The 23,409-nt window shown below is 41.4% G+C and overlaps 3 protein-coding genes across 4 annotated transcripts in view; 2 read left to right on the forward strand and 1 right to left on the reverse strand.

The window, feature by feature from the left end:
• The first annotated feature begins 599 nt into the window (after positions 1-599).
• Positions 600-13,887, forward strand: LOC147798618 (uncharacterized). 2 transcript variants are annotated; one of them, XM_087139103.1, is made up of 10 exons: positions 612-1,015; positions 4,207-4,631; positions 5,626-5,719; positions 6,441-6,544; positions 7,601-7,700; positions 8,556-8,632; positions 9,848-9,947; positions 10,616-10,687; positions 11,460-11,528; positions 13,327-13,887. In XM_087139103.1, exons 1-10 carry the CDS (start codon positions 896-898, stop codon positions 13,459-13,461), a joined length of 1,296 nt encoding a protein of 431 aa, XP_086995229.1. In that variant the 5' UTR covers positions 612-895; the 3' UTR covers positions 13,462-13,887. The 2 variants fall into 2 exon arrangements, with proteins under 2 accessions (XP_086995230.1, XP_086995229.1); XM_087139104.1 differs by lacking the exon at positions 13,327-13,887 and having other exon boundaries at positions 600-1,015; positions 11,351-11,485.
• tsr3 (TSR3 ribosome maturation factor) lies at positions 13,687-23,297 on the reverse strand. Its single transcript, XM_022247643.2, has 6 exons — positions 23,215-23,297; positions 21,356-21,469; positions 20,493-20,712; positions 19,510-19,703; positions 18,356-18,535; positions 13,687-14,555 (listed from the first exon to the last, which is right to left on the reverse strand). Exons 2-6 carry the CDS (start codon positions 21,462-21,464, stop codon positions 13,948-13,950), a joined length of 1,311 nt encoding a protein of 436 aa, XP_022103335.1. The 5' UTR covers positions 21,465-21,469; positions 23,215-23,297; the 3' UTR covers positions 13,687-13,947.
• Positions 17,500-23,409, forward strand: part of LOC110986046 (uncharacterized) — an 80,328-nt gene continuing 74,418 nt past the window's right edge. Inside the window, exon 1 of the mRNA XM_087139100.1 lies at positions 17,500-17,544. Coding sequence (XP_086995226.1) covers positions 17,515-17,544 — 30 coding nt within the window. The 5' untranslated portion in view covers positions 17,500-17,514. The remainder of the gene's footprint in view (positions 17,545-23,409) is intronic.

Here is a 23,409-nt window from a genome sequence, read left to right on the forward strand (position 1 = left end):
TCATTTATCCTTATCTTTCATTTCTTATATCAGTTATTTTTTACGTAACTTGCACTGCACAGTTCATTTTTTGATGGAAACGGCGCATTATAAATTTTCACTTGTTATTAAATTTTCAATTATTGTCAAGCTTGATTGATTACAGTGTAAAATGAACAAAGGTCGGAGCCACAAGGCAGGCAACTGAAGTCCCTGAGGCCTCTCCAACAAAAAACAATGTGTTGTTTGGTCCTGTAGATTTCATTTGATTTTGAAATATGAGTAGGTCAAGCAATGAATTTTACATTATCCTCCAAAACAAAATCACCCCCCCTTAAAAAAAGTGAATGTTCCGAAGTGTTCTTAGAAGCCATTTTTCAAATGACATCCCTTACCTTTTCTGGCTCTTCTGACAAATTTTCAATTAAATTTTTGTCTGCTTAGCCCCCAAGATGGGTGCCTCTGAATCTATAGAGATGATCCTAAGCCAAACTTACACAATCGTACAATTTCTTGATCCATACAGACCCTTTTGGGGAAACAAAATTGCAGGGGTACTTTATAGTGCCTCCTCTGGCAGAGAATTTTCTTTGAATTCGGACACTGCACCCACGGACGTATATAAAAAAAACCTGGACTTGCAACGCCTTTGTATGAAAAAGAAGCCAACCAGCGGCCATTTTACCGAGCCGAATACAAAGGCTTGGGTTGGCTCCCTACTATTGACGTCAGGAAGAACAAAAGCGGGCATTACCAGGAAAGCTTTGTATTCGGCTCGGTAAAATGGCTGCGAGTGGATTCAATGACTCTATAAGCTGATTAAGGGCATTGCGAGTCCAGATTTTATTATACACGTCCGTGACTGCACCCTTGAATTTTTGTTCACAGCGCCCTCAACTGGCACTTTCCAACGTACATGTGCAGCTGCATAACGATGGGAGACAGTAGAGTTCGGGAGGGAAATCGGCCGGAAAAAGTGCTTTTCACCATACCATCTGCAAAAGAAATCGCCAGGTTAGAGCATGGAAAATCGAAGGTAATGTTAGAAAATTGTTAGGGCAAGCTGACCACGTGTACTAGGCCTATGTACATGTAGGTCTCCATGTATATACATGTAGCTACACTTTTGTAATGTACATGTACATTGCAATGTACAGTATGTACATGCTTGGTACATGCAATGATGCATGGAGGGAGTTCCTTCTACATGTACCTTCATGCTCCATCCATGTGGCCTACACACATGACACAGGGTGTTGGTCACATTGCCCCATTTCCACTTTGCCCCTAACCACTTCGCCACTTCACTCCATTCCCACTTCGCTCCATTTCTAAATTCTAGTTATTTTTATGTTACTTGGCCCATGGAGGAAGGAACACATGCTTGGCCCCATTTCCACTTCGTCCCAACGATTATCATTCAGGCCTGTGCCCTATTCTGTTCTTTAATAACAGAGGCATAGGATAAGTGTGGGTATACCCGAACGGTGGGAGAACCCGATCAGCCGTGATTTATTTTCATATAATAGGGCCTACAGACTGTGACGTGAATGAAATAAATAGAGTGTACATGTAGGCCCTACTATATGAAAAAAAATCACGGCTGATCGGGTTCTCCCCCGATCGGGTATACCCACACTTACCCTACATGTAAGCCCAGGTGGAACAAATGAAAACATCATCGTTAGAGCAATCAAATAACGCTGGGAGAATCCAACTTGCAAAGGCCAAATCAGTGCTTTCGATTTCCTGACCGACCCTAATTTTTTGGCGAGACCCTAACGTGGCAAGTTTGAAGAAACAAAGTTAATAAATACACTGGACAACAAAAGAAATTTGCCCCCTCTGTCAAAGGCCACACATTTGCACGTACAAATTCACTCCAAAGAAATAAACAATTTTTGTACACAGGTATGCTGCAGTACCCCTTACTAGTCACATGCCCAAAAGCAAGTGATTATCTTTATAACAAAGATGAAATTGACATGCACAGCAACTTGGTCTTCTTTCTGAGTTCAAATTTTCCAAGAGTTATGACCATCTCATTAGACCTCGCAGACAAATCATATCTTGTCACGTGGTTTCAGGTAATGAAAACCTAATTACAGATGTTCATGTGCAAACTAAATCGTCACGCAGGCTATTTATCGCGACTGTTTATGCCCTGCGGTTAGACGCATTTGCCCCAAAATAATTCAACATTTATATAACTGCAGAGCCAAAGTGTTACCTCATTAAAACAGACTTCAGAAAGAGTACCGTATACGAACAACACTAATTTTAACTTAACATGTTACAACAGCCATCAGGAAATACATAAAAAAAAGGGAAATTTAGTAAAGAAAATTCCAAAGCAGTACTTAAAAAACACTTCACACAAGTCTTACAGGGGCATCAACTGTTGTCTGTTTATATGGAACTCTTTCCCAGGCTTCTATGGGATGCCCCCAACGACTTCATTTTCAGTTTGCCTGATATGAAGGAGGACTTTAGCTGATGAAAGTTACATGTATTTACGTTTTACCTTTTACTGTTTAGGTCTAAATTTCATAAAAATTGAAATTGTGAATTTTACCAATGTGATTGATCTTGAAATGAAAAATAGTAGTCTTCCAAAATGATGTACTGATCTCTCCATCTCACCAACCGGTATTCTATGCAGAGATCATCAAAACAACCTTTTAGCATGTTTAGTAGAAAGTTGTGTACTTAACATGTACATGTACATGTACCTCAATCGTTAAGGAAGATTTGTTATTTAATAAAACAATTTACCTGTACATGTATCACGTCATTTTGGAAACTCGAAAAACTGTATACCAAGTAACTACATACATGTATATGTCCATTGTATGGAGTGAAACCACCCATCCTCTGATGCCCAAGGACATGTTCAGAAAGGAAATAGCAAAGAATTATGCTCACTAATTTTGAAATATGTTATGCTAAAAGTACAAATGCATGTACATGTATTTATAAGCCTTTCCCCATGTTCCCCAACTGTTTGTGTATAAGAGCAATTATATACACTGTGAATTCCAGACTTCCAAGTTTTTCTCTGAGGTCTGTTCTTACATGGGTATCCTGGAATTGAAGTGATGCAGATATGGGCGGGCGGAGGGAATTGTGAGACTATCAGATGTCAGCTATTAATAAACCAATCCATTAAGCCCCCTTCACCCCCACACATTATCAGACGTGCCAAAACACCCAGTTGCAAAATATAGCCCTCTGCTCCATTGACAGTAGGCTTGGTCATGATGGTGGATTTCTGCTTCTGTTTCTGTGCTGTACACAGTACCCTCATCAATGGGTTCGAGTGGAGTCAACAAACTGACAAAATTAAATTTTAAAAACAGCCTGTTGAACTAACTTCTGTGACCATACATGGACATGTAGTTCCCTTATTTCACCACTTACATACATGTACTGTGAAAACCAGACTTGACAATACATGTTAGTGGGGAAATAAGAGACCTGGTGACTAAACGGTTGCAAACGTTAGATTTTCAGCATCCACAGCATCCAAGGCTGACTGAAGCCTTATATACATATACATGTAGCTGAGAAGGCTATAAATTGTCCTGATATCTTCTGAAGAGACTCCGTTCTGGAATTGCTCTTGGGTAGAGGGAATACTGTACATGTACTTGACACGAGCCTCGTTGGAAGCAAGTCGCTTGAATGAATGTTGGCCACACAGCCTATGGGATTGGTCAGAACTGTAGCACCGGTACCTAAACTGGTCATTGTTGTTCGGTATGAACCCATGTGATTCCTCATAAATCATGACGAGCCTGGCCTTGATAAATGTACATGTAGGTCTTTCCTCAAGTGTATCCCATTCCTGAGGTTGAGCCAACAAGGATGCACTGGTCGCAGGGCTAATGTCTATAGCCATTATCAAAGCGTGCTGCTGTCCTTTGAGTTTGAAATCAAAACCTGTAACCAGCAGCATTTTCATTGAAGAAACTTTAGCATTGACTTGATAAAGAACTGGATATTTTAGACCACTTTGACGATCCTTGACTTTACAGTACATGTACATTTTGTGCCAAGAAGTACATACATGTATTGTGATATTAAGTTTGATTATGAAAATTAATCAAAATCACCATGGGCTCCTTGAATTGCATTTTGCTTTGCACACAATGTTGTTGTTTATCCTTTGATAGAGAATGAATACTGGGTAGAATCATTTATTTAGTTATTCCGTTTCACATGCAGGTTAAGTCCTACTTCAGAAGCCACTTTGGGAACCGTCTTTCAGTTTCACAGTCCAGGGGCCAAGGACCCTCAACTGAGCAGACCAGCTCAAGAACAGTCCCTCCCTCAACAGAAAATCTGCCCAGTTCCAAAGCAGCATCTGCTGAAGCCAATACTACAGTCACAGGCTCTACCGGCTCAACGCCACATGGCAATATTGACGTCAATGGCAGGACTGTCAGCGCGTCTGTTGATGGTGACCCCAAGGTCAACAGTTCATCTGCATCTGTAGGTAAGGATCCAAGTACCTGCGGCATGCGCGGTGAGGCAGGCATGGCAGGTGGCAACATCGGCGGTGGTGCCAAAAGGAAAATAGGGTCCGCCTTTGCCGACAAGTTCTCCGTGTTGAGGGACGAGTCCAACTATGAGGAACCAATGGCCAAGAGGTGAGCACGGGGTCCATCCTTTAAACCTCCTGCCTCATAACTTGCTTTAGCTTCATGCTCTAAATGGATTTTTTTTGTGCCCACGGAAACTGAAGATCAATAAATGTCTGCTTCAGGAATGTCACCAATTCCCGCAATTCAAATGAGGCAGTCAGTTTGGATCAGTCATTGACAGCTGACAAACACAACTGAAACCAGAATGAAATCTAATGAATTAATGTGAGACATTAAAGATGAAGTTTGAGAAATGATTCTCTTTATAACTTGATCTACAGTCATTTGCAAAAGATCAAATCGCCTGGAATTTTACTGGTATTTCTGTCACTGGGCCTGCACTACATTGTCTTATTGGATGATTACTTCATGTTTTTGCAGTGTTGCATAACATGAGTGTAGTGCTATACCCATTTGAATGAAATCTTTTGCGCAAACGGGTCTTGTACGACATTTTGTCTGTAGGGCAGCGTGGGTAAAAACATCCAGTGTACATGTAAGTGATCAGAAATAAAGGAGGGCACACTAAGTACCATATTAGACTGTTAACATTTCAAATCATGGAAATGCAGTCAAATAGTAGCTACGTGTATTTAACCAAGATACTAAGGTTACACATCAAAGATAAACATAAGTTGCCACGATTGATTGATTTAAGTTGGTTTTTCTTTAGATTTAATGCATTTGATATTGGTGGTCCTAAACTTTTGCAAGTGACAGTACTTGAGGGATGCATGCTATTCTCTGCATGATTGGATCTCCAGAAGAATCTTTGCAACTAACTTCAGACAAGTTAAACCCTCCATTTGTGCCGACTGTTACATGTAACTGCATGGGGGCTTTGGAATGAATTTTCAAGTGATTGTCTTAAATTGAAACTAACAAACTCCTGGCCTCATTCAGAAGGGTAATGATGTGCATATATACAAAGCATGCCAATGAGCACTGACATGCACCCAAGCCAGCATCTCTCCCATTTTTTGGTCTATTCTATCTGCAGACCTGCTGTATCCACTGCAGTAGTTGCCGCACCCATCACGACAGCTGCTAAGGCACCGTCTGGAACGAACACCATTATAGTCAACACAAGACAGGTACGTACAGTATGTACTTGGTCACAGGGAAGTTTTAAGGAGTGACCGTGTCAAATTAAGAAGCCACTTGACCACTGGTTGCGATGGGGGGGAGGAGGCCAGTGGCCCACTCCCTCTAAACTGACTTTGTGGAGGGCATGTGCTTAGAGAATCCGTCTGATAATGGCTGATGCCTCGTCTCACAGCTGTCTCCCCACTTTCCGCGGCTGTTACCCTCAGCATTAAGACATACATGCTAACTGCATGTACCTTAGAGACACCAAGATGTGGAATGTATTCTTCAGCATTCCAAAGGGATGCGTAAGTCTCGGAGTAAGTGTGGGGTTTTCAACATGGAGAATTCATCTCTCTTTTCATGAAGAGACAGACCTGTCTGTGTTGTGTAAAGTTCAACTTTTGATCTGCTATAAAACATGAGAAATTGTAGTGGCCAAATGTTTAGTTAAAATTCAGATATGTTACAAAAATCTAAAATATGTTCATTTGTGAAAACTCACATGATAGGGAAAACAGTATCAGCAATACCTTCCAAAGGGAGCCTTTTTATGTGCATAGTGAGCCTATTTTACAGCATGTTGATCAGGATGAATCATGCTTTGTTCCGTTTGCTAGGTCACTTACATGTACAACCAACACTGCCACACTGTAGGTTTCCAACCACACTCTTACTCATACTGTCATCAATTTCATATTTGCTTCTGTTGTGTGTCTTTATTCCCAGCGAGGCAATCCCATTCTCAAGCACATCCGGAATGTGCCCTGGGAGTATGGTGACATTGTCCCTGACTACGTCATGGGCAGAACTGCCTGTACGCTCTTTTTGAGGTGAGATATTGCCAGAGTTAACCATTGATAGCTGCTGTGATATGCGATATGGAATTTTTCACACCAGTGGCAAATCTGAGGGTTCTGTGGAGTCCTAAAGTGTAAAAGCGAGGCATGTTACACATCACCACCATCAACAGCTCCTCAGTATTTAAACACAAAGTCACAAATTTATGAAGCAGTTGAGAGATACAAACTGAATCAAAGGTTTATTTTTTGATTGCTGTACAATGTAAGTTCTCCTGTCAGACGTACATGTACATGTGTGCGTACTGTACGCACCGGTAAGAGATTGCTGAGAAATACATCCGTGTACATACAGTTTATAGAGGCTTTTCATGTGATGTAACAGGACTGGCAAAGGTACATGTACAGTATTTCAGGAAGCATACATGTACCATGTCCATGGAAGCATTTGCATTTTCGAATCTGTGTATTTCTATTGCCGATTTTCATGTTTGCCAGAATGGTCAGAGACTTCGAAGGTGCATGCGTTTCTGCTCACATCCATGTAAATTGAATGCTGGCCATCAAAAGTCACATGACTGGCAATGCTCTATACAGTGCATAGGCCATGAAAATAATCTTTACATACATGTATGTATTGGTAGTTATCATGGTTATAGCATACTGTGAATGTTTCCCTTGCAGGACCTTGGTAGTGCATGGTAAGAAAGGAAAGCGAGATTTGCGTAATAGAGTTGTCATCTTGCAGCTCTAAACGTCAAGATTTCAGTGTACATGACATACATGTACAGTACATGTGGAATCTTGTTGGATTTGGTGTGCATGGTTAGGGTTAAATTTAACCCTAAAGTGGTCAAGGATTTTGGCATTTCCAGTGGGGAACCTTTTGTCCAAGGAAATGCTCCTGCACTTCTACAAGTTTGCTGCACTTCACAATTCTGTTTTCAAATATCTCTGAGTTAACCCATGGATCGAGTGTACTTGTATTGTCATGGAAGACTATACTTTCGGTGATTTGCAATTACATGTACATTGATTCGGGAGATAAAATTTGGTTTCGTTCTCTCAAATTCTGTTCTGCCCTTACAGCCTGAGGTATCACCATCTCAACCCAAACTACATCCATGACAGACTGAAGGACCTGGGTCATCATTATGAACTGCGGGTGCTGTTGGTACAGGTCGATGTGGTGAGTCATGCATCCACTGCCATAAACTTACGCCTCTGCACTCCCTGTAGGATTATTTCCAAAAGTGTTATTCGTTTTTATCACTTTTTTTTAGATCTATGCGTGTTCTTACCTATCCAAAAATACATCTACATACCACGTACCGATGCTTTGGTTGAAAAATTATAACAAGACCACATTTGAATTAGGCACTCCACACTCTGCACAGGCCAGAGGGCCAGTCCACAAGGAAATGGGTCCAAGTATAATGTACACCAGAAACTGCACAGAATTTTCTCCCAGAAAGTCCATTACTGTCACAGTGTGAGCAGTATAGAAGGAATGAGCCTTTTGCAAGTTAAATTGTAATAATATCTGGTACACTGTGCTATCTTATTGCTCATAAACCTAACAATTTGAATTCCCCAGACTGAAGACACTGTTGCTATACCATGTGATCCGGGGTAAGCTTTTGCATTGTGACCACTGTCTCTGGAATGGACTGGTTCCTTTCCCTTCTTATCCATTGAAAAATGTGTATTGGTGCAAGGCGTCTCTTGTGTAACCAAGCAAAAGCTTGCTCCGAATCATGAGGTGTAGCAACAGTGTCTTTAGTATAGAAAATTCAAATTGTTATGTTCACGTGAATTTAAAGAACTCAGTGTACCAGATTTTATTCAAATTTTACTTGCAAATGGCTTATTAAAGAAAGTGACTTGATGAACACAACAATGAAACTCCCCCAGTGCCGGCTTGTATCAGTGTGTGCGCATTGGACTATGAGCAGAATTTTGCTGCCGTAGATGAATTGGGGCGTGCAGAGCACCTCATCAAGTAGAACTTTCTTTTCCCCTTGTCTGTTCGTTGTCTGTTCAGAAAGATCCCCACCATTCAGTGAAGGAACTGGCTCGCATGGCCTTAATGGCAGACTGCACTCTCATTCTAGCGTGGAGGTACGTAAGTTTCGCGGCTGTCACATGTTTTACCTGAATTGAAGAATAATGTCACTTACATGTAGTGTAATTCAACAACCAGACCTAGGAGCCATTGTTGCGGTGGCACAACACTTGTGGACAGGTGGTACACGCCTGTCACATGCCTCTATGACCAGTTGGCTTCTTTGCCAAATGCATGTGCCCATCAAGCTGAAGAATGTGCATGTGAGTGCCGTGCCATTGCAATTGTGGCGTCTTATGGGATTAGTCTATACTGAATCCCATTTAATCCTAACCCCTACATGTATTGGTACAGCCACTTGGGAGATGGAGATCCACTCCCTAACATCTGACTTAAGGAATGGGTTTTCAGTGTTTCGTGATGCCGTGAAGGGAACCTTTTTGCCTTTTGCCAACAAAAACTGTATTATTTCATTTCAAAATGCGTGCAACATTTTTTTTTTTCATGTTCTGGGCAATATCATGCAAGCTGCCTTCTTGTGACATCACAGGATTAACGTGCCTGTGATAATGTCTTAACCACTTGTTGCCAGGTTCAATTAAAATGGTTTTGCACACATACAGGCGTTTTTCAAGATTTTCCGTTTTCAAAATTCTTCAAAAATTCATTACTTTGTTTACTGGACTTTTACACCCACACGAATGACTGTCTAGTGGCTACTCTAATGTGACAGGCAACGTCTATTGATGCCCGAGTATTGCAGCCAGGCAAAAAGAGCCCAGATTGTGTGGTGTTACATAAGTTGTAGAGGATCAGGTCCTTAGCTTCACAGTTACATTGACTTAGCCAAATCTGCAGCTGTTCATTTTTGTTTTGTTCTTGTAGCTTGCAGTCAGAAAAAAATTCAATCTCGCATTGAGTTGAAGTATTTTGAAATGCTTTAAAATATGGTGCTTTGGAAAGTTTTCTAAATTTTATACCTTTTGTACTTCGACTCGTGACAAAACATATTTCTCATTTTCATTGGTACAACCTTCATGCACTTCCATGTAGTGGAAAATGTGGTGAAGTTTGAATCCCACAGTGAAAGTCTTAATCTCAGCAAGGGCATTTAGAAGGCATATGAAACTGCATTTGTGCCCATTCACTTGCAGGAAGAAGTTAATAAAGGCGAACATGTATGTATTTTGTGAATGGATATTGGAAAGGAGGGTAAAACGTATACATGTATGTGTACTTAACATTGTTTTGTTCTCTGTGGTTGAATGCAGTGCTGAGGAGGCAGGCAGATACTTGGAAACTTACAAGTCCTATGAGAACAAATCGGCAGATGCCCTAAAGGAGAAGATTGAAACTGATTATCTGTCCAAGGTGACATCAAAATTAACTTTCCTACTCAAGGCTCCCTGGTCATGGAAAAATCCTGAAATTAGTTATCCTGGAAAGTCATAGAAATTTGAGAAAAACAGGGTGTCCTGGAAACCTGATTCGAGAGGAAAACTAGTCATGAAAATCATGATCATGCAAGGGTTTGTTTTTTTTTTTGATCGGCGAAATTTGATTAAATGGAACAAAACGTTTCCGGCCCATATCCATGTCAGTCTGTAGTATTGGCTGTTGCAGGTTTCTAGTTCATAATATCAAACAACTATTCTCTGCAACATGGTGTTAAATTTTAGTCCTGGGAAGTCCTGGAAATATCATGGAATGTGGTTTTCAGATTTTTCTTGGGGACTCCATTCCTGCTAAATTGTATCAACCTATCTTTTCCAATCAATGCCCTTTAGGGAATCTGCATGCTATATGTGCTTGTTGCATCATGTGGGTACATGGAAATAACCTGTTCAGTATGAAGTTTCAAATCTCTGTAAAGGGGTTATGTATTGCTGGCATCTCCATGGTACCGGTCTCTTAGAGGCTGCTTTTGTTATAACAAGGAATACACAAATAGTTTACTCGAGCCCATCCCAGTGACACAGAACTCTTGCCCTCTCAGGACATGTCAATGCATAACCTCATTTCTTTCTTTCATGACGTAGGTGACAGATGTCCTCGGCACAGTAAAGTCGGTCAACAAGACGGACGCCGTCACACTGATTTCAACGTTTGGGGTAAGTTGTCGACTACGTCCTTAGGAAGTTTTTGCATTATGGGGCTGTCCGGTGGAGTGACCACTGGTCACCGACATGATATGACTGTTCCATGCCGTCAAAGTTCCTTTGTGGAGAAGTCTTCCATACAGGTATTTTTAATACTCTGGTCCAACCTATCACAGCAGGTCAACCTCAACGCCACTTCCATAGGCTGCGCGTGTGTTCCTTTGCTAGCCCTTGGTAGTGTAGAATAAGAAAATGACGCGGACGTAAGGTTCAGAATGAATATAAAACGTAAAGGCAGTCGCACATGTATTTCAAAAACTGCACGCTTACGCCCACGTATTCTCTTAAGCCCACGTATTCTATTACATGTCATGCATGTGTAAATCTGTGACTCGCGTAAACATACTGACTAAACTCCTAATTTGAATATCCCAAATAGTAGGATATTTAAATCATACAATACCAGGGGTTAGACCACTCACAAGGCATGGTGGGAATCAATATGACGTGGCAAGCCTCATACCCATGGGAACGAGGTTGGGTCAACCTATATGCACTACATGTTGTTTGTGAACTAGGGAAGGACCTGTCCCAGCTGTGGCCACACTGGCAGGACTGCTGAACCTACCGGTAGGAGAGCATCCTTTTTATTAGTTGGGTATTCCGATTCCACAGGGACACGCACTACCACCCAGTCCCCTGCCTTGAAATACTAACAAGGAACTGACTGGAATTTGATACACAATTCAAGAAGCTGATTTCATTTGGATGTTCCCCCCTCCAGACGTTTGACAAGATCCTTGCAGCATCAAAGGAAGATCTCTATCTGTGCCCTGGGTTTGGACCTCAGAAAGTAAGCAACTCTATGAAGGAAAAAAATGTTTGCGATTCCTTTGTTGTTGATGTTACTGTAAGTTAAATTGGCATTGTCTGTGGTCAAGGCACTTTTAGAAAGACACCTTTCGCTATAAAGCCACTTACTGGCTTGAAAATCTTCTGAGTGTTTCAGAGATGCCAACATTTACAATTTAGATGTAATTTTTACAATTTTTTTTCTCCAATTATGATTTCACAATCTCTATATCATATTTTATGATATTTTCAAATCGAGGGAATTTTATCAAAAACACGTCTGGACTCCTGTTACTTCATGTTACATATACCATAAATATGTACTTTGGTATCAGTCTATAGGTTGTGCAAATTTAACATAGGTTGTGTACATGTAATCTTATCAATCTGTAGCAGTGTTGGAAATGGGCTTACAGAAAAAGCTATGGCTACTGACATTGGGTATTTCCAGCGCAGCGAAGACCTAGACAGCTATTGCTCTGCGCAAAGGATTCGGATACAGCACTAGATTGTGCCCAACCTATCGCCTAACATAGCCCCTGGTTCCCGTGGGCAGTGCACCAGCAATGTATATTTAATTGTTGTATTGGAAACCAGCCAACCATCCTGTCAACTCGGCTCATGCGGGCATGTGATATGGATATGGAATACCGTATGTCATATGCCTGTTTACAATAGGTATTCCTACTGTTATCAAACATTGATGTGTCATAAAACGTTAAAGTTTCCTGAAAAGGATGGAGAAATTCCACCTGAAATTTAAAGAGTGCAGCAAAGAGTGGAACTTCATTGTAAAATCAGGTTGCACTGAAAAATTTGCATTCTGCAACATGTGTTGGTGCGACATTAACATTGCCCATGGCGGAGTCTAAGCACAGTGAAACAAAAAAACAGGTTGGCACAGTGCGCTGCTGACCTCTTTTCAATAGGGGCCAGATTAGCATGCAGCGGTGCTGTGTGGCTTATCGCTGCAGTGGTGGAGCGCGTTTGTCCTGGTGGTAATCCGCTCGCTTTAAGTGCCCCAAACCGTGGTATATTGTTTCAAAACAAGGCTGGATTGTCTCCACCATTGAGAGTGAAAATATGTCGGTAATGCCCAGCAGCCTGGCCTTTTGTTCCGAGTACAGTCTTTCGTTACAAGGCCCAGTTCCCTTTGTCCCATTACGGGTTCCCCGGCTATGTGTATAAAGCCTACGTGCTCGAAAACAGGTCCCCCGGCAGCAAGTGGTTGACAGGTATGTATACACATGTACATGTATGCTAATTGTTCTGATACATGTAAATGTACATAAACATGTATAAGTTTTTGCCTGAGGTGCGTGGCTCATGGCAGATTACTCTTTTTCAAGTTGCAGTGTTGGCATCTTTGGAGATGTAAAGCAAGGGGAACTTGTGTTGCACATCCCCGTTCTTGGAGACAGAAATGGCTGTGCACATGAACTTTAGAGAGCACTTCAAGTACATGTACATGTTAAAACACAGGAGAAAAATGTGTGGTCCAATGAACTTGGGCGAAAAACTACATGCATGCACCTGCTGTAGCCATCAATGAAAGTTTTGGATCTCGCTGGATGGTTGCAGTTAAATTTGTCATTAATGAAATTGTGTATGTGTAAACACTCAGCTATGCTCTTAAAGCAGTTCAAAAGTTGCAAAGCAAACTCTTTTTATATTGGCCCCTACACTCAAATTCCATTATCCCCCAGGCTCGGGAGCTGGTCCAGGCAAGACTGGAAACAAGGGGTCAGTTCTATTGGAAAGCATTTCTTTTTCTGTGCTTTGTGACTTGATCATTTCAGGCTCAGAGATTGTATGATGTGCTGCATGAGCCCTTCTTGAAGACAGCCAAAGATACATGGAAGACTGCAGCCGTGGAGACCACAGCAGAGGCATCAGCAGAAGACAGCATGCCAACAACATCAAAACCAGGTTGACGATGGAAACCAGCTGATTGTAAATAAAGTTATGCCCCTTGAAGTATATTGTACAGTTTTCACCACAAACAGTTCATTTGAGACCAAGGTAGGCTTCTCACCATGAAATAAACCATGCGTGGGGGTGGGGCATCTTCTCATCAGTATGGGGGTACTTTGACATCAAAGTCTGTTGGGCCCTTGCTGCCCTTCATAATGACTTTTGACAATACAAAGCAAAAAAGATCAACTGTCATGATGTTCTTCCATTTTATTTGTCTGGATGAAAATTTACAAACGAACGGTCGGGTTTTCCTTTCAAGCAATTTGAATTTATTGTCCTACACAGTTTTTGCAGAATCAATTTCAGTAATTTCCTCATGGATATCTAACTTTAATATGGAATTTGGTTTTATTAAAAAACTTTCACAGTGAAACTGGCAAATACATCATTCGTGGAAAAAAACCACTGACTCTGTCATTCTGTCCACAAAAAGATTGTCTGTCTTAAGTTACACGTATATGAATATTTTCCAATGATTCCTGTAATCTTTCAGTTGCCTCCGACAACTCGCTTTTGACACCATGTGAACAAGAAGATGCGCTTCCAAGATCAGTTGTCCCGCTGCTGGAAACATTCTCCCGGGAGTATTCAGTTCTAACATGTAGTTGTCCATCCTGGCTATCTATTTGGGCTTGGTCAAACTCAGGAGCATGTGTGATCTCCCTCCGCATGTAGGCACTGCAGGGATGGTGTCTGTCACTAGTGTTGCTGACCGGCAAGTTCCTCTCAACAGAAAAGTCTCTGTGACTATCTCTTTGCGTCTTTTTATCTATGCCACCTGATGACGAAGCCCCAGCTCGATTTATCACCCCTTCCAACTCTCCCCTCTCATTTTTGTCTTTGTCTGCCTCATCCTTACTGTCACTGTCATTGTCAGCGTCTCTCGTCTCGGCCGCCCCTCCCGTGGCCTCCCCTCTCTGCAACTCATCATCTTCCTCCTCGTCGTTTTCATCCTCATCCTCGCTGTCGTCGTCGTCCGATTCAGGTGTGGAATACTGCGGCTGGCGGTTCAAGTTGCACGTCTCTTGCTCCATGTCAATGTCCATCAAATCTGGAGGGAACAATATTGACCAACAAAGAAATGTTTTTCAAAAACATTGACCAGTGCAAAATTGCCTTGCCTGAATGCAGTGTCGTTGCCAGCAGTCTTGAGGTTGCCTTGATGCTAAAACTAATACTGTTGTGAGACTGCTTTTGTGAAGGATAAAGTTGGACCTGCCCCGGAATTAAATTAATGACAAGACATACATGTAGCAAAAACCCAGTTAGCCAGAATGGCTTAGTATCTGCCCTAAAGACGGTTTAGTACTTGTACACATACATAGTGTACTTTGGCCATATTGATACATACATGTAGGATCAGAGCTTAGCCATATTGCATATGGCAGAAAAGACAGTCGTGGGACTTAAAGTTATCATCAAGTCAGGGTTTCTCTGGTAGTTTTTACATTTTTGCCACGTCTCTTAAAATGTTGACTGCCGCGCATAATCTCACGGGGCGTTCCCATTTGGCAAGTGTTGTACGCATGCGCACATATTTTTTAGGTGTTTATTTGAACATGAGCATTTTCCAGATGTTCATGTATGTCCTCAACGCTGCCAGCAGTGTATTCGTTGTATTCTCAGTGATGCCAGTGTATTCAACTTACATTGCATTTGCATAAGCCTTTCATTTCCTATGAGTATGTATACTTGTGGCAGAATCCGGTACACCTGTTACTATGAGTATACTTGTAGTCGGCAGTCAGCGTGTTAAACACCTTACAGCCTGTTCTTCAGGCCATAACTGAATTGAGATTTTAGTCTGTCCATTTTTGACTGCAAAGGGGAATAACAACTATGTGAGAAAATGTAGAGTGTTCTACTGTTTTGGTTCAAACTACAGCTTGCTCACCTTTTCACAAGTATAAAAAAATCATGTATGTATAAGTGTTGAAACACTTACACTGGTTTAAAACCACAGGGGAAACACGGGTGACCCCCATTACTGGGTTTTGTGCCTGATGCCATCCGCTATTGAGTCACTGCAGTGTGTTCAGTTTTGGCACATTTATGAGAGTTCACAGGAAAAAAAATGGGTTCTAAGAGTTGGGTTCCATGGTGCCACTTCAAAGCAGTGTGCAATACACATGTACTCTGTAGGTTTAACCTGAACAGTCCTCAATCCTCCAATTTCAACATGATTTTTACATACACCCTATTATGGGGTTACGGTTGAGACAGTCATCTTTGTGCATGTATGTATTATCTAGAGTGAATTACAGTGAAATGTTTGGGATAAAACTTGTCTATAACCCCAGTCTACGTGTACAGATTGGCATGAAATGCAAACAGCAGGAAATATGAAAAGTGCCTTCTACCAAGAGGCAGCTACAGTATCTACATGAAAGCATGTATGCCGTACTCCATGTTAACCCAGATGGCACTTCTAGGCCACCGTACATGCGTAACTTCAAGCAAATGAGATGTGAGGTTTTGGCGCTTTACAGAATAAGAAAACCAAAGCTACACGTACATTCACGCCTTTGTAATCTGATTCGATCCTCCATTTCTACACGGGTAAAATTAGTCACCTCGAGTAACAAGGCATGTCCTGATTTTTGTACTTGAGGAAAGTGCACGTCTGGGGTGCATGTCATGCTAAGTTGAGTTAGCATTTGCACACAGCTGCAAACATAAACAGCTACACTCATTTCTGGTGCATATCATCACCGGTTTCATGAAGAGGCGAATTTCTCACCACAGAGTAAAAGCCAGGTTTCGAGGAAATCGTATTTGAAGTTGGTCTCTTTTTCAAACATTTATTTCCTCAGTATTTGGCGCGCCTTTGACTCAACCAATGCGACTTCACTGTCCTTGAACTTGAGGAAAGGACCAGCTATCACATTGACATCAATCTTACAGGACGTACATTCAACGACTTCCTGAGTGAATCACATGTCGGCATCATGTGTATTTGCCACAGGGATATTTTTAGTCATGGGGCAACAATGCATATTCAAAGCAAGTTAAGGGCACTAAATAGTAAGACTCTTTGCAACTTTAAAGCATGGCCAACCCAGTGAAGTTGAAGTGGTAATATACAGTCCAATTCAAGGAATCAGTCTTGCTGAATTCCTAAACAGATGCTTGAGTGGTACATGAACGATAGGCAGTGTTGTAGTAGAGACCACTTCAATAAGACCTTCACAAGACCAGCACAAGATCAATACTAGACTTCCAGTCTGAATCCCAGTCAAAAGCTATTCAAATGAACTTAAACCAATTTATTCCTTTGTTATTGTTCGCACTGTTAATTGTGGCTGGTTTTGTGACTGGTCTTGTGTCGGTCTCGACTACAACACTGACGATAGGAGATTAATGTTGTACGTTTTCAGGGTTCTTCGGAGAGAGTCTCAAAAACCCCATCAGCCTGATCTGAAACCATTTAAAAGATTGTTAAGAGTTATCAGGTTCGTCTAAAGCAGCTGAATGTGGTTTTTATTTTCTAAGACTGTAGCCAATGCCTCAATACATGTATCTGTGCATCTGTACCTGTTATTTTTCTGTATGTAAGAAAAAAGCTCTGGCACAAATTTTGTGTTTGTAGGGAATCCAATCTGAAAGTCTGCCAAAGCATGCATTTCAAATGAACACTACTTACACTTCGTCAATTATTATCAGCCCAAGTCCACAGGATTTCAGATTCCTCGGAAACGTACGCATCTTGTAGATAGTGTGGACTAAAGATAACAAGATGGACTTAGCTGTCCAGTGTGCCCCTTTGAGGTTAATAATCTGCACTAATGAATAGTTCCGGCAATGAGGTGCCTACAGTGGCCAGTGTGATTCAGTGGTGAAGGTTGTCACACTTGTGGGGCCACTGTTAAAGGTACCATGTGGCCCTTGGGGGGGCTGCAGTCACGCTGGCCAAAGTACACGGGCCACCTCCACACCCCACAAGACTGTTTTGGGGTTTCGGACAACAGATTTACCTCAAGGAACACCATGGAGTGATTTTTTTTTACTGCATGGCGCACAGAGCTGTTCAAGATATAGCGGTAAGGAAAATACATGTACTTGATATTTACATGCAAGTTCTTGGTTTACACACAGGTTCCAATCTGGTTTTTGGAAAAATTTCTTACTTTGAAAACATTTTTTATTCAAAGACAGGTAGGTCTGAGCTTAGTATGCAGTGCAAATTACAAGTTTTCCTCTCGATATTTGAGTGATTTTTGTTTTCTGTCTTTCAAGGAATGCTCCCAAACATGCTGCCAACTGCTGGTAAACTATCTAGTTGATTTGTGGCTCCAAAATCATCTTTTTCAATAAGAGAAAGTACCTTATAATTTTTATCATATTTTCTCAAAGCCTGTCTCTGTTCCTACTGTTATCTTTTAGGAAGTTACGTTTCTCTCCAAATACTTTCTGTAGATCAACGATTTACTGTAAACTCAAATCGCATATTTTGAGCTGTTGTGTTCAGTACATATACATGTACTTTGAAGTTTGAGCTGGGTTTTATATACAGGTTCAAAGTTGTGTTCCAGCTCAAGTTTCTTTATTGTTGCTCTTGAGCTTAATCCTTGAGATCAAGGGCTTTTCCCTTGAATTATTCATACTAATGAAGAAAATTGCCTTCTGAATTTCACAGAGGGATTTTTGAACTAAAGATGAGGTAGTTTACTCTAAATGACGGTTAGGCAACTGAAAAGAATCCCTCAAATCCAGCTGAATGAATTTTGAAAAGCCCTTTGCCAGTTACAGAGAAATTTCAATATTTTCAAGTGGCCAACCACAACAATACATGGCTTTCACTCCATCAAAAACTCCCTCTTCCGGCTTTGAAATGAGAGTCTTTGTAGTCACCTGTATTTGATCTTAGTGCGTCTTCCTGCGCAAGTCTCTCCATCCAGGCCTGCTGCGCTTCCACCACCTCGGCGCCGTTCTTGCAGGCCGCGTAGCTCTCCAAGACGTCTCGGTTCAGCCGGTAGAATCCTGGTCCCCACTTGAACCTCTTCAAGAGCTGCATACCATACTCAGGGAGACCTGACAAAGATGGGGCACAAATGCGGCCATTTCAATCTTAAGCAAGAGTTCAAATTGTAGAAGACGCTACTGCAGTGGCATGGATGGCACCACAGAGGTGGTCATTCATAAACTTGTGCACCACAAGTTTGCTCATGACTGGGAGCAGCAAAATACTATTTGTTGAAGGTGTTCCACACACACACCATATCAACCAAGCTTGAGAGAGTTGCCACTGAAGTAACGGCTTCTTATTCAGGTCTTCAGATTAAAGATTGAAATGGTTTATTTACTGTGCAGCGTGAAGTTGGGCTGAACAATACTTCCTTCTAGAGTGGAAGAGAACTTAGAGAAGTGAACTTGTGACTGATCTTATGAAATGAGTATTTTGTGTGTGTACAGTTTTCCACCCACTTTTTTCTAGTAAAGGTATCAGCAAGAATATTTGTGTCCTCAGCTCTTCATTTTGACATCTGAATCAGTTTGATACCTTACTGATTACGTACTGCTTCTAATGATGCCTACAGATTTGTTGAAAGGCCTGTGGTGATTACTCAGAGTTCTGATGACAGTTTGTGATTTTTATTGAGTTGGGCTGGGTCACATTTCATGACATCAAAAACTACAGTCCCATTGTGATGACAACTGACTGTTGTCCTAACAAATTAGTGTCACTCTATGAATTGGTGACAGGTGTAAGTATATGCCCCAAACGCCCTGCCTCAAACAAGACACTGGAGAATAACGGGGTTGTAAGTGGACACTTAAAATTAAAGCTGAAAACAGCAAGCAAAAAGCTGAAATGTAAAAAGTTCCCATACTTTTTATACAGACTAGGTGTACAAAAAAGCTGAAATTCAGGGTCAACATCTAAGCAAGAAAGTTGTGAAAATTTCTGACCATGAGCTCTAAGAGAAGCCAGCCAGCAAGCACACTCAAAGTTTTCAAAAAAATGGAAAATGTTTGCCGGAAAGTGAGAAAGCCAAATGCCTCACCAACAATGTAAAAGGTTGCAGCAAATGCCTCCACGCAGGAGAGTTTACAGGGCCTTCCGTAGTTGATGGGGTTCGCTGCCACCAAGTAGGGGAGAAGCCGGGGCTGACCACCCTTCATCTTGTCAAAGGGCGTCTGCTCCAGCATGGCCCAGGAGCAATCGATTACAGCGATGCCTTTTGCTTCGACAACGTGTCTATTATTTTTAAAGAACATAAATTTGTACAACAGACACCAAATCGGTTGAAGAGGAGAAAAAAGTAATGGAAAAAGAAACGAAGAATAAGACAACAAAACTTTGGTGGAATTGGGTGCTTCTATTTTCCTTTTCTTTTTTAAAAGTTGTACCGTGCTCATCTCAGTGTTGTATTTGAGTCCATCACAAGTCCTTTCACAAATCACAGGGTGAACAATGACAAAGAAATGTTTTTGTCACAGCTCACTTGAATAGCTTGTGAATTGGCTTAAGACTGAATGACTTGTGATGGACTTGTGATGGACTTACAGGGACTTGTGATGGACTTGTGATGGACTGGAATACAACACTGGCTCATTTATAATCCATTTATTGGATTCTTCACAGCTTATGAATCAGAAAAGAAAACCAGGGTACACATGTGTTTGACAGCTAAGAATTTCTGCTCCATATACATGTATATATCTGACACCCACGTGTAAGGAATATTTTCATATGACTGACTTTCTTATTAAGAAAATGTTAACCAAGTTGAGTTAACTGCTCTCTCATAGCAGTTATCATCTAACAAAGATACCATATCTCGGACAATCACACAAGGATTATATCCACCAATGTAAATTTCTCAGGAAACTGTGCGTACAATTCATTTTCAACGGTGACCAACATCAGGAGCTGTGTCATAACAACCTAACATTGAGGGATTTAATACTCCACATCCTTTGTGCAAGTAGCTGTCTTAAAAGCTTTCCCATGTTATGTAAATGAATTAAATGAGCCTCAGTGCACCTGTCCTGAGGGGAGACACAGTGGGTGCCCAGTGGCGACAGGATGATCCCATTAAAGCGTTGGGCAAGCCGTAGGGTCCTGATCAGCCCCTTGCGGGCCAGCTTCCGGCCGGTGCACTTCTTGGGATCACAGTGCTGCAGGTCCCACATGGCCAGCGGGCAGGGAATCCGCCAGGGGTCTTCCTCCTCTGCCGCTGGCTGGGACTGGCTCTCTGGATCTTCTGCAGGATTATAGAGAGATCATCAGTCTCCTCGACCTTTCCTGAAAAATCTTCCGAACCATATCCCAACTTCTGTCCATCACATGATGTACATCATGTATAAGCCAACTTGGATTATGATACACACTCATTGTATGCGTAAGATCCTGTAACCAACCAAATATTTCAAGAAAGAATTCTGAAAATTTTTCCAATGATGAGCACTCAGATAAGCAAATATTAAGTCAAGTGACAAGACGAGCAAATACATGTAGGCCTTATATCATTTTTATATTTACTTTCATTTAAGAATATCTCATACAGTAAGTTTATTAATGTTAACCATTTAATTGGGCTTCTTGGGTACAAGTGGTCTATCTGTGTACATACAGCAACTAAAAGTTTTGCTCATTTTGGTCAGTCTCATGGTGCTTTCTGTTTATCTCCGCTATTGGCTAATAATCACCTTTTCTTTCTAATTTCTTAGGGGCCTACATAGTTGTGGGAAATTTTCTTGAAAACATGGAAAAGGGGAAGTTAAATATTTCCAACATGATGCAAGCATGATCGTTTGATCACAAAACTAACAAAGATCGACTGATTGTTCCAAACACTTGTGCAAACAGAAACAGAATGGGGGACATATACATGTACACTTGCTAACCTTTTTCATAATCCCTTGCGTATCTTTCAAATTTGTGGACATGGCGTTTACTTTTGCCTCCTGAACCAACTGCATGGCTCTTTGTTCCCTTCCCTCGATTCTTTACCATTCTTCCTGGAACCAAAATAATACAGTCCACTTTCAATACACATCTGTATAAAGAACACCGTTATAACAAAATACTGTCACAAAAACAAATTCTGCAAATCCCAATTCATAGAATTCTGATATTTTCCTTTGTAGGCCATGTATCATGCCTATATTTCTACTCCTTTTACAACAGAGTTCTGTAATTTGTCATGTTTGTCTTGTCCCAGCAACCTTGTTATCTAGAATGAGAGTTGACCAAGTTGACGGTATTCCCCCAAATTTGACCACGCCCCTACATGTATGTACCTCAACGCTCGCACGATGCAAAACCAATGAGTCACGAACAGTGATGAGTACCACTATACCAACCATGCTAGTGTAGCAGGGCTACTTTATTTCACTTGTTTTCCTCAACAGATTTGACATCTTCAGGTTTATAGGAGTGGTTCCCCACATTTTCTGCTTTAACGTGACAGATGAAGTGCCACATTTAGATGAATTGTGTCAAGTGTAAGACACATTGACTTGGATAATGTTGAGACATTTCCCACAGACATTGGTCAACAATAGTTGGGCCAGCCCAACAGCAGCACTACAGTTGGGACCGTCCCAACTATAGTTGGGACTTATGCTATAGTTGGGGCATAACACTATCACTCAGAAAGGTCTATTGTCATATTGTGGACTTTTAAAGCAACTTGTAACATGTCGTTACCAGGTAATTTAAAGTAAAATATTCCCCATTACTCGCATAGGCCTACCCGGTACATGTACACACAATTGCAAAGCACAAACCTCACCGCTGGGCAGCTGTGCCAATATGCATGGGCGCTGGCCAACTATACATGTAAATGTAATAGTCCCCTGAAAAGGCATTCTTTGATGTTTATTTGGATTTCCTCACACAGCATTGCCAAACCTCTTTCTTGGAAACCTTAAAACTCATTTGCTTATAAACTGGTACCCTTACGTAACTTCGTGATACAAGTGTTACACCTTTATGGACACTTTAAAAATACTGGAAACTTACATTGTATACAACCCAACAGGCTAAAACAGTCGTAGAGAATCTCAGTGTAATGAAATTTTGTTCGAAATCCAAACAGAGCCAAGTCTTCCCTAAACCTAACGTGACGCACTTAAAAAAGGTTGTAGAAGATCCCCGGTAAAAATTTCATTTCAAGTTGACAAATTCTCGTAAAGCATCATTACTGCCACTCAAATATCCATCCACAAGTTTGTCAGAAAATTCTTTTCCTAGTTTCAGGCACATTTTAAAAGACTTTGTTTTTTTAAAACACTAGTTTTGAAAACTAGGTTGGAAAATCAGGCAAAAAATAAAATTTCATTCAAACTTTGTAGGCCTAGGGCTAGCCTGCTAGCAAGTATACATGACATGTAGGCCTAGGCCTAAGTAAAATCGAGATTTGAATTTTTGTATGAAGTTTCTTGAAATTTTTAATTGTGAAATTTGAGCTTAAAATATTGCTCCATACTGTGGGGTCCGACGTAACGGGGCAGACGTCGGACCCCACACTTTTCTGGGCATGTGGGGTAGGCCTACGCTACTGCCATGACCTGATGACTGCCTGACATGCCTGACTGCCATGCCTGCCAGTGCCACGTTCTGCCTGAGTCCTGACGTTAGCTGATTATGCTGGTTAGCCATGGCCAAACGAAGCATATCATTCGTACTTTGGGTAGGCCTAGGCCCTAGTTGAGCTGTTCTTGAAAACAATATGAAAAAAGGGTACTTTTCATGGTCTTACACTGATACTTTCCAACTCTGGACACTCGGAAGTCAGATTACGTTATGGGCGCCGCCATGTTACTTTCCGTGGCATTGTGGGGAATTCACGGGAAATCACAGGAGAAATAACGCGCGTTGAGCCATAATCTCGTGACTGACACAGTAGAGGCTACTGCGAATCACTTGGCTACGGCCGGTAACCATCTGATCATGC

The sequence above is a fragment of the Acanthaster planci genome, linkage group LG07 (assembly GCF_054643075.1).
Source record: "Acanthaster planci isolate LZ-2023a linkage group LG07, COTS_SCS, whole genome shotgun sequence".
Lineage (NCBI taxonomy): Eukaryota > Metazoa > Echinodermata > Asteroidea > Valvatida > Acanthasteridae > Acanthaster > Acanthaster planci.

What these genes read in the sequence shown, in the direction of transcription:
- LOC147798618 (XM_087139103.1), top strand. Translation starts at nt 896, where the DNA reads ATGTGCAGCTGCATAACGATGGGAGACAGTAGAGTTCGGGAGGGAAAT. An exon ending in GCCTGTACGCTCTTTTTGAG is followed by an intron (nt 6,545 to 7,600) that starts GTGAGATATTGC and finishes CTGCCCTTACAG; the next exon opens with CCTGAGGTATCACCATCTCA. An exon ending in CACTGATTTCAACGTTTGGG is followed by an intron (nt 10,688 to 11,459) that starts GTAAGTTGTCGA and finishes TCCCCCCTCCAG; the next exon opens with ACGTTTGACAAGATCCTTGC.
- tsr3 (XM_022247643.2), bottom strand. Translation starts at nt 21,464, where the DNA reads ATGGTAAAGAATCGAGGGAAGGGAACAAAGAGCCATGCAGTTGGTTCA. An exon ending in CGCAAGGGATTATGAAAAAG is followed by an intron (nt 20,713 to 21,355) that starts GTTAGCAAGTGT and finishes ATAATCCTGCAG; the next exon opens with AAGATCCAGAGAGCCAGTCC. An exon ending in TGCAACCTTTTACATTGTTG is followed by an intron (nt 18,536 to 19,509) that starts GTGAGGCATTTG and finishes CATCTTTGTCAG; the next exon opens with GTCTCCCTGAGTATGGTATG.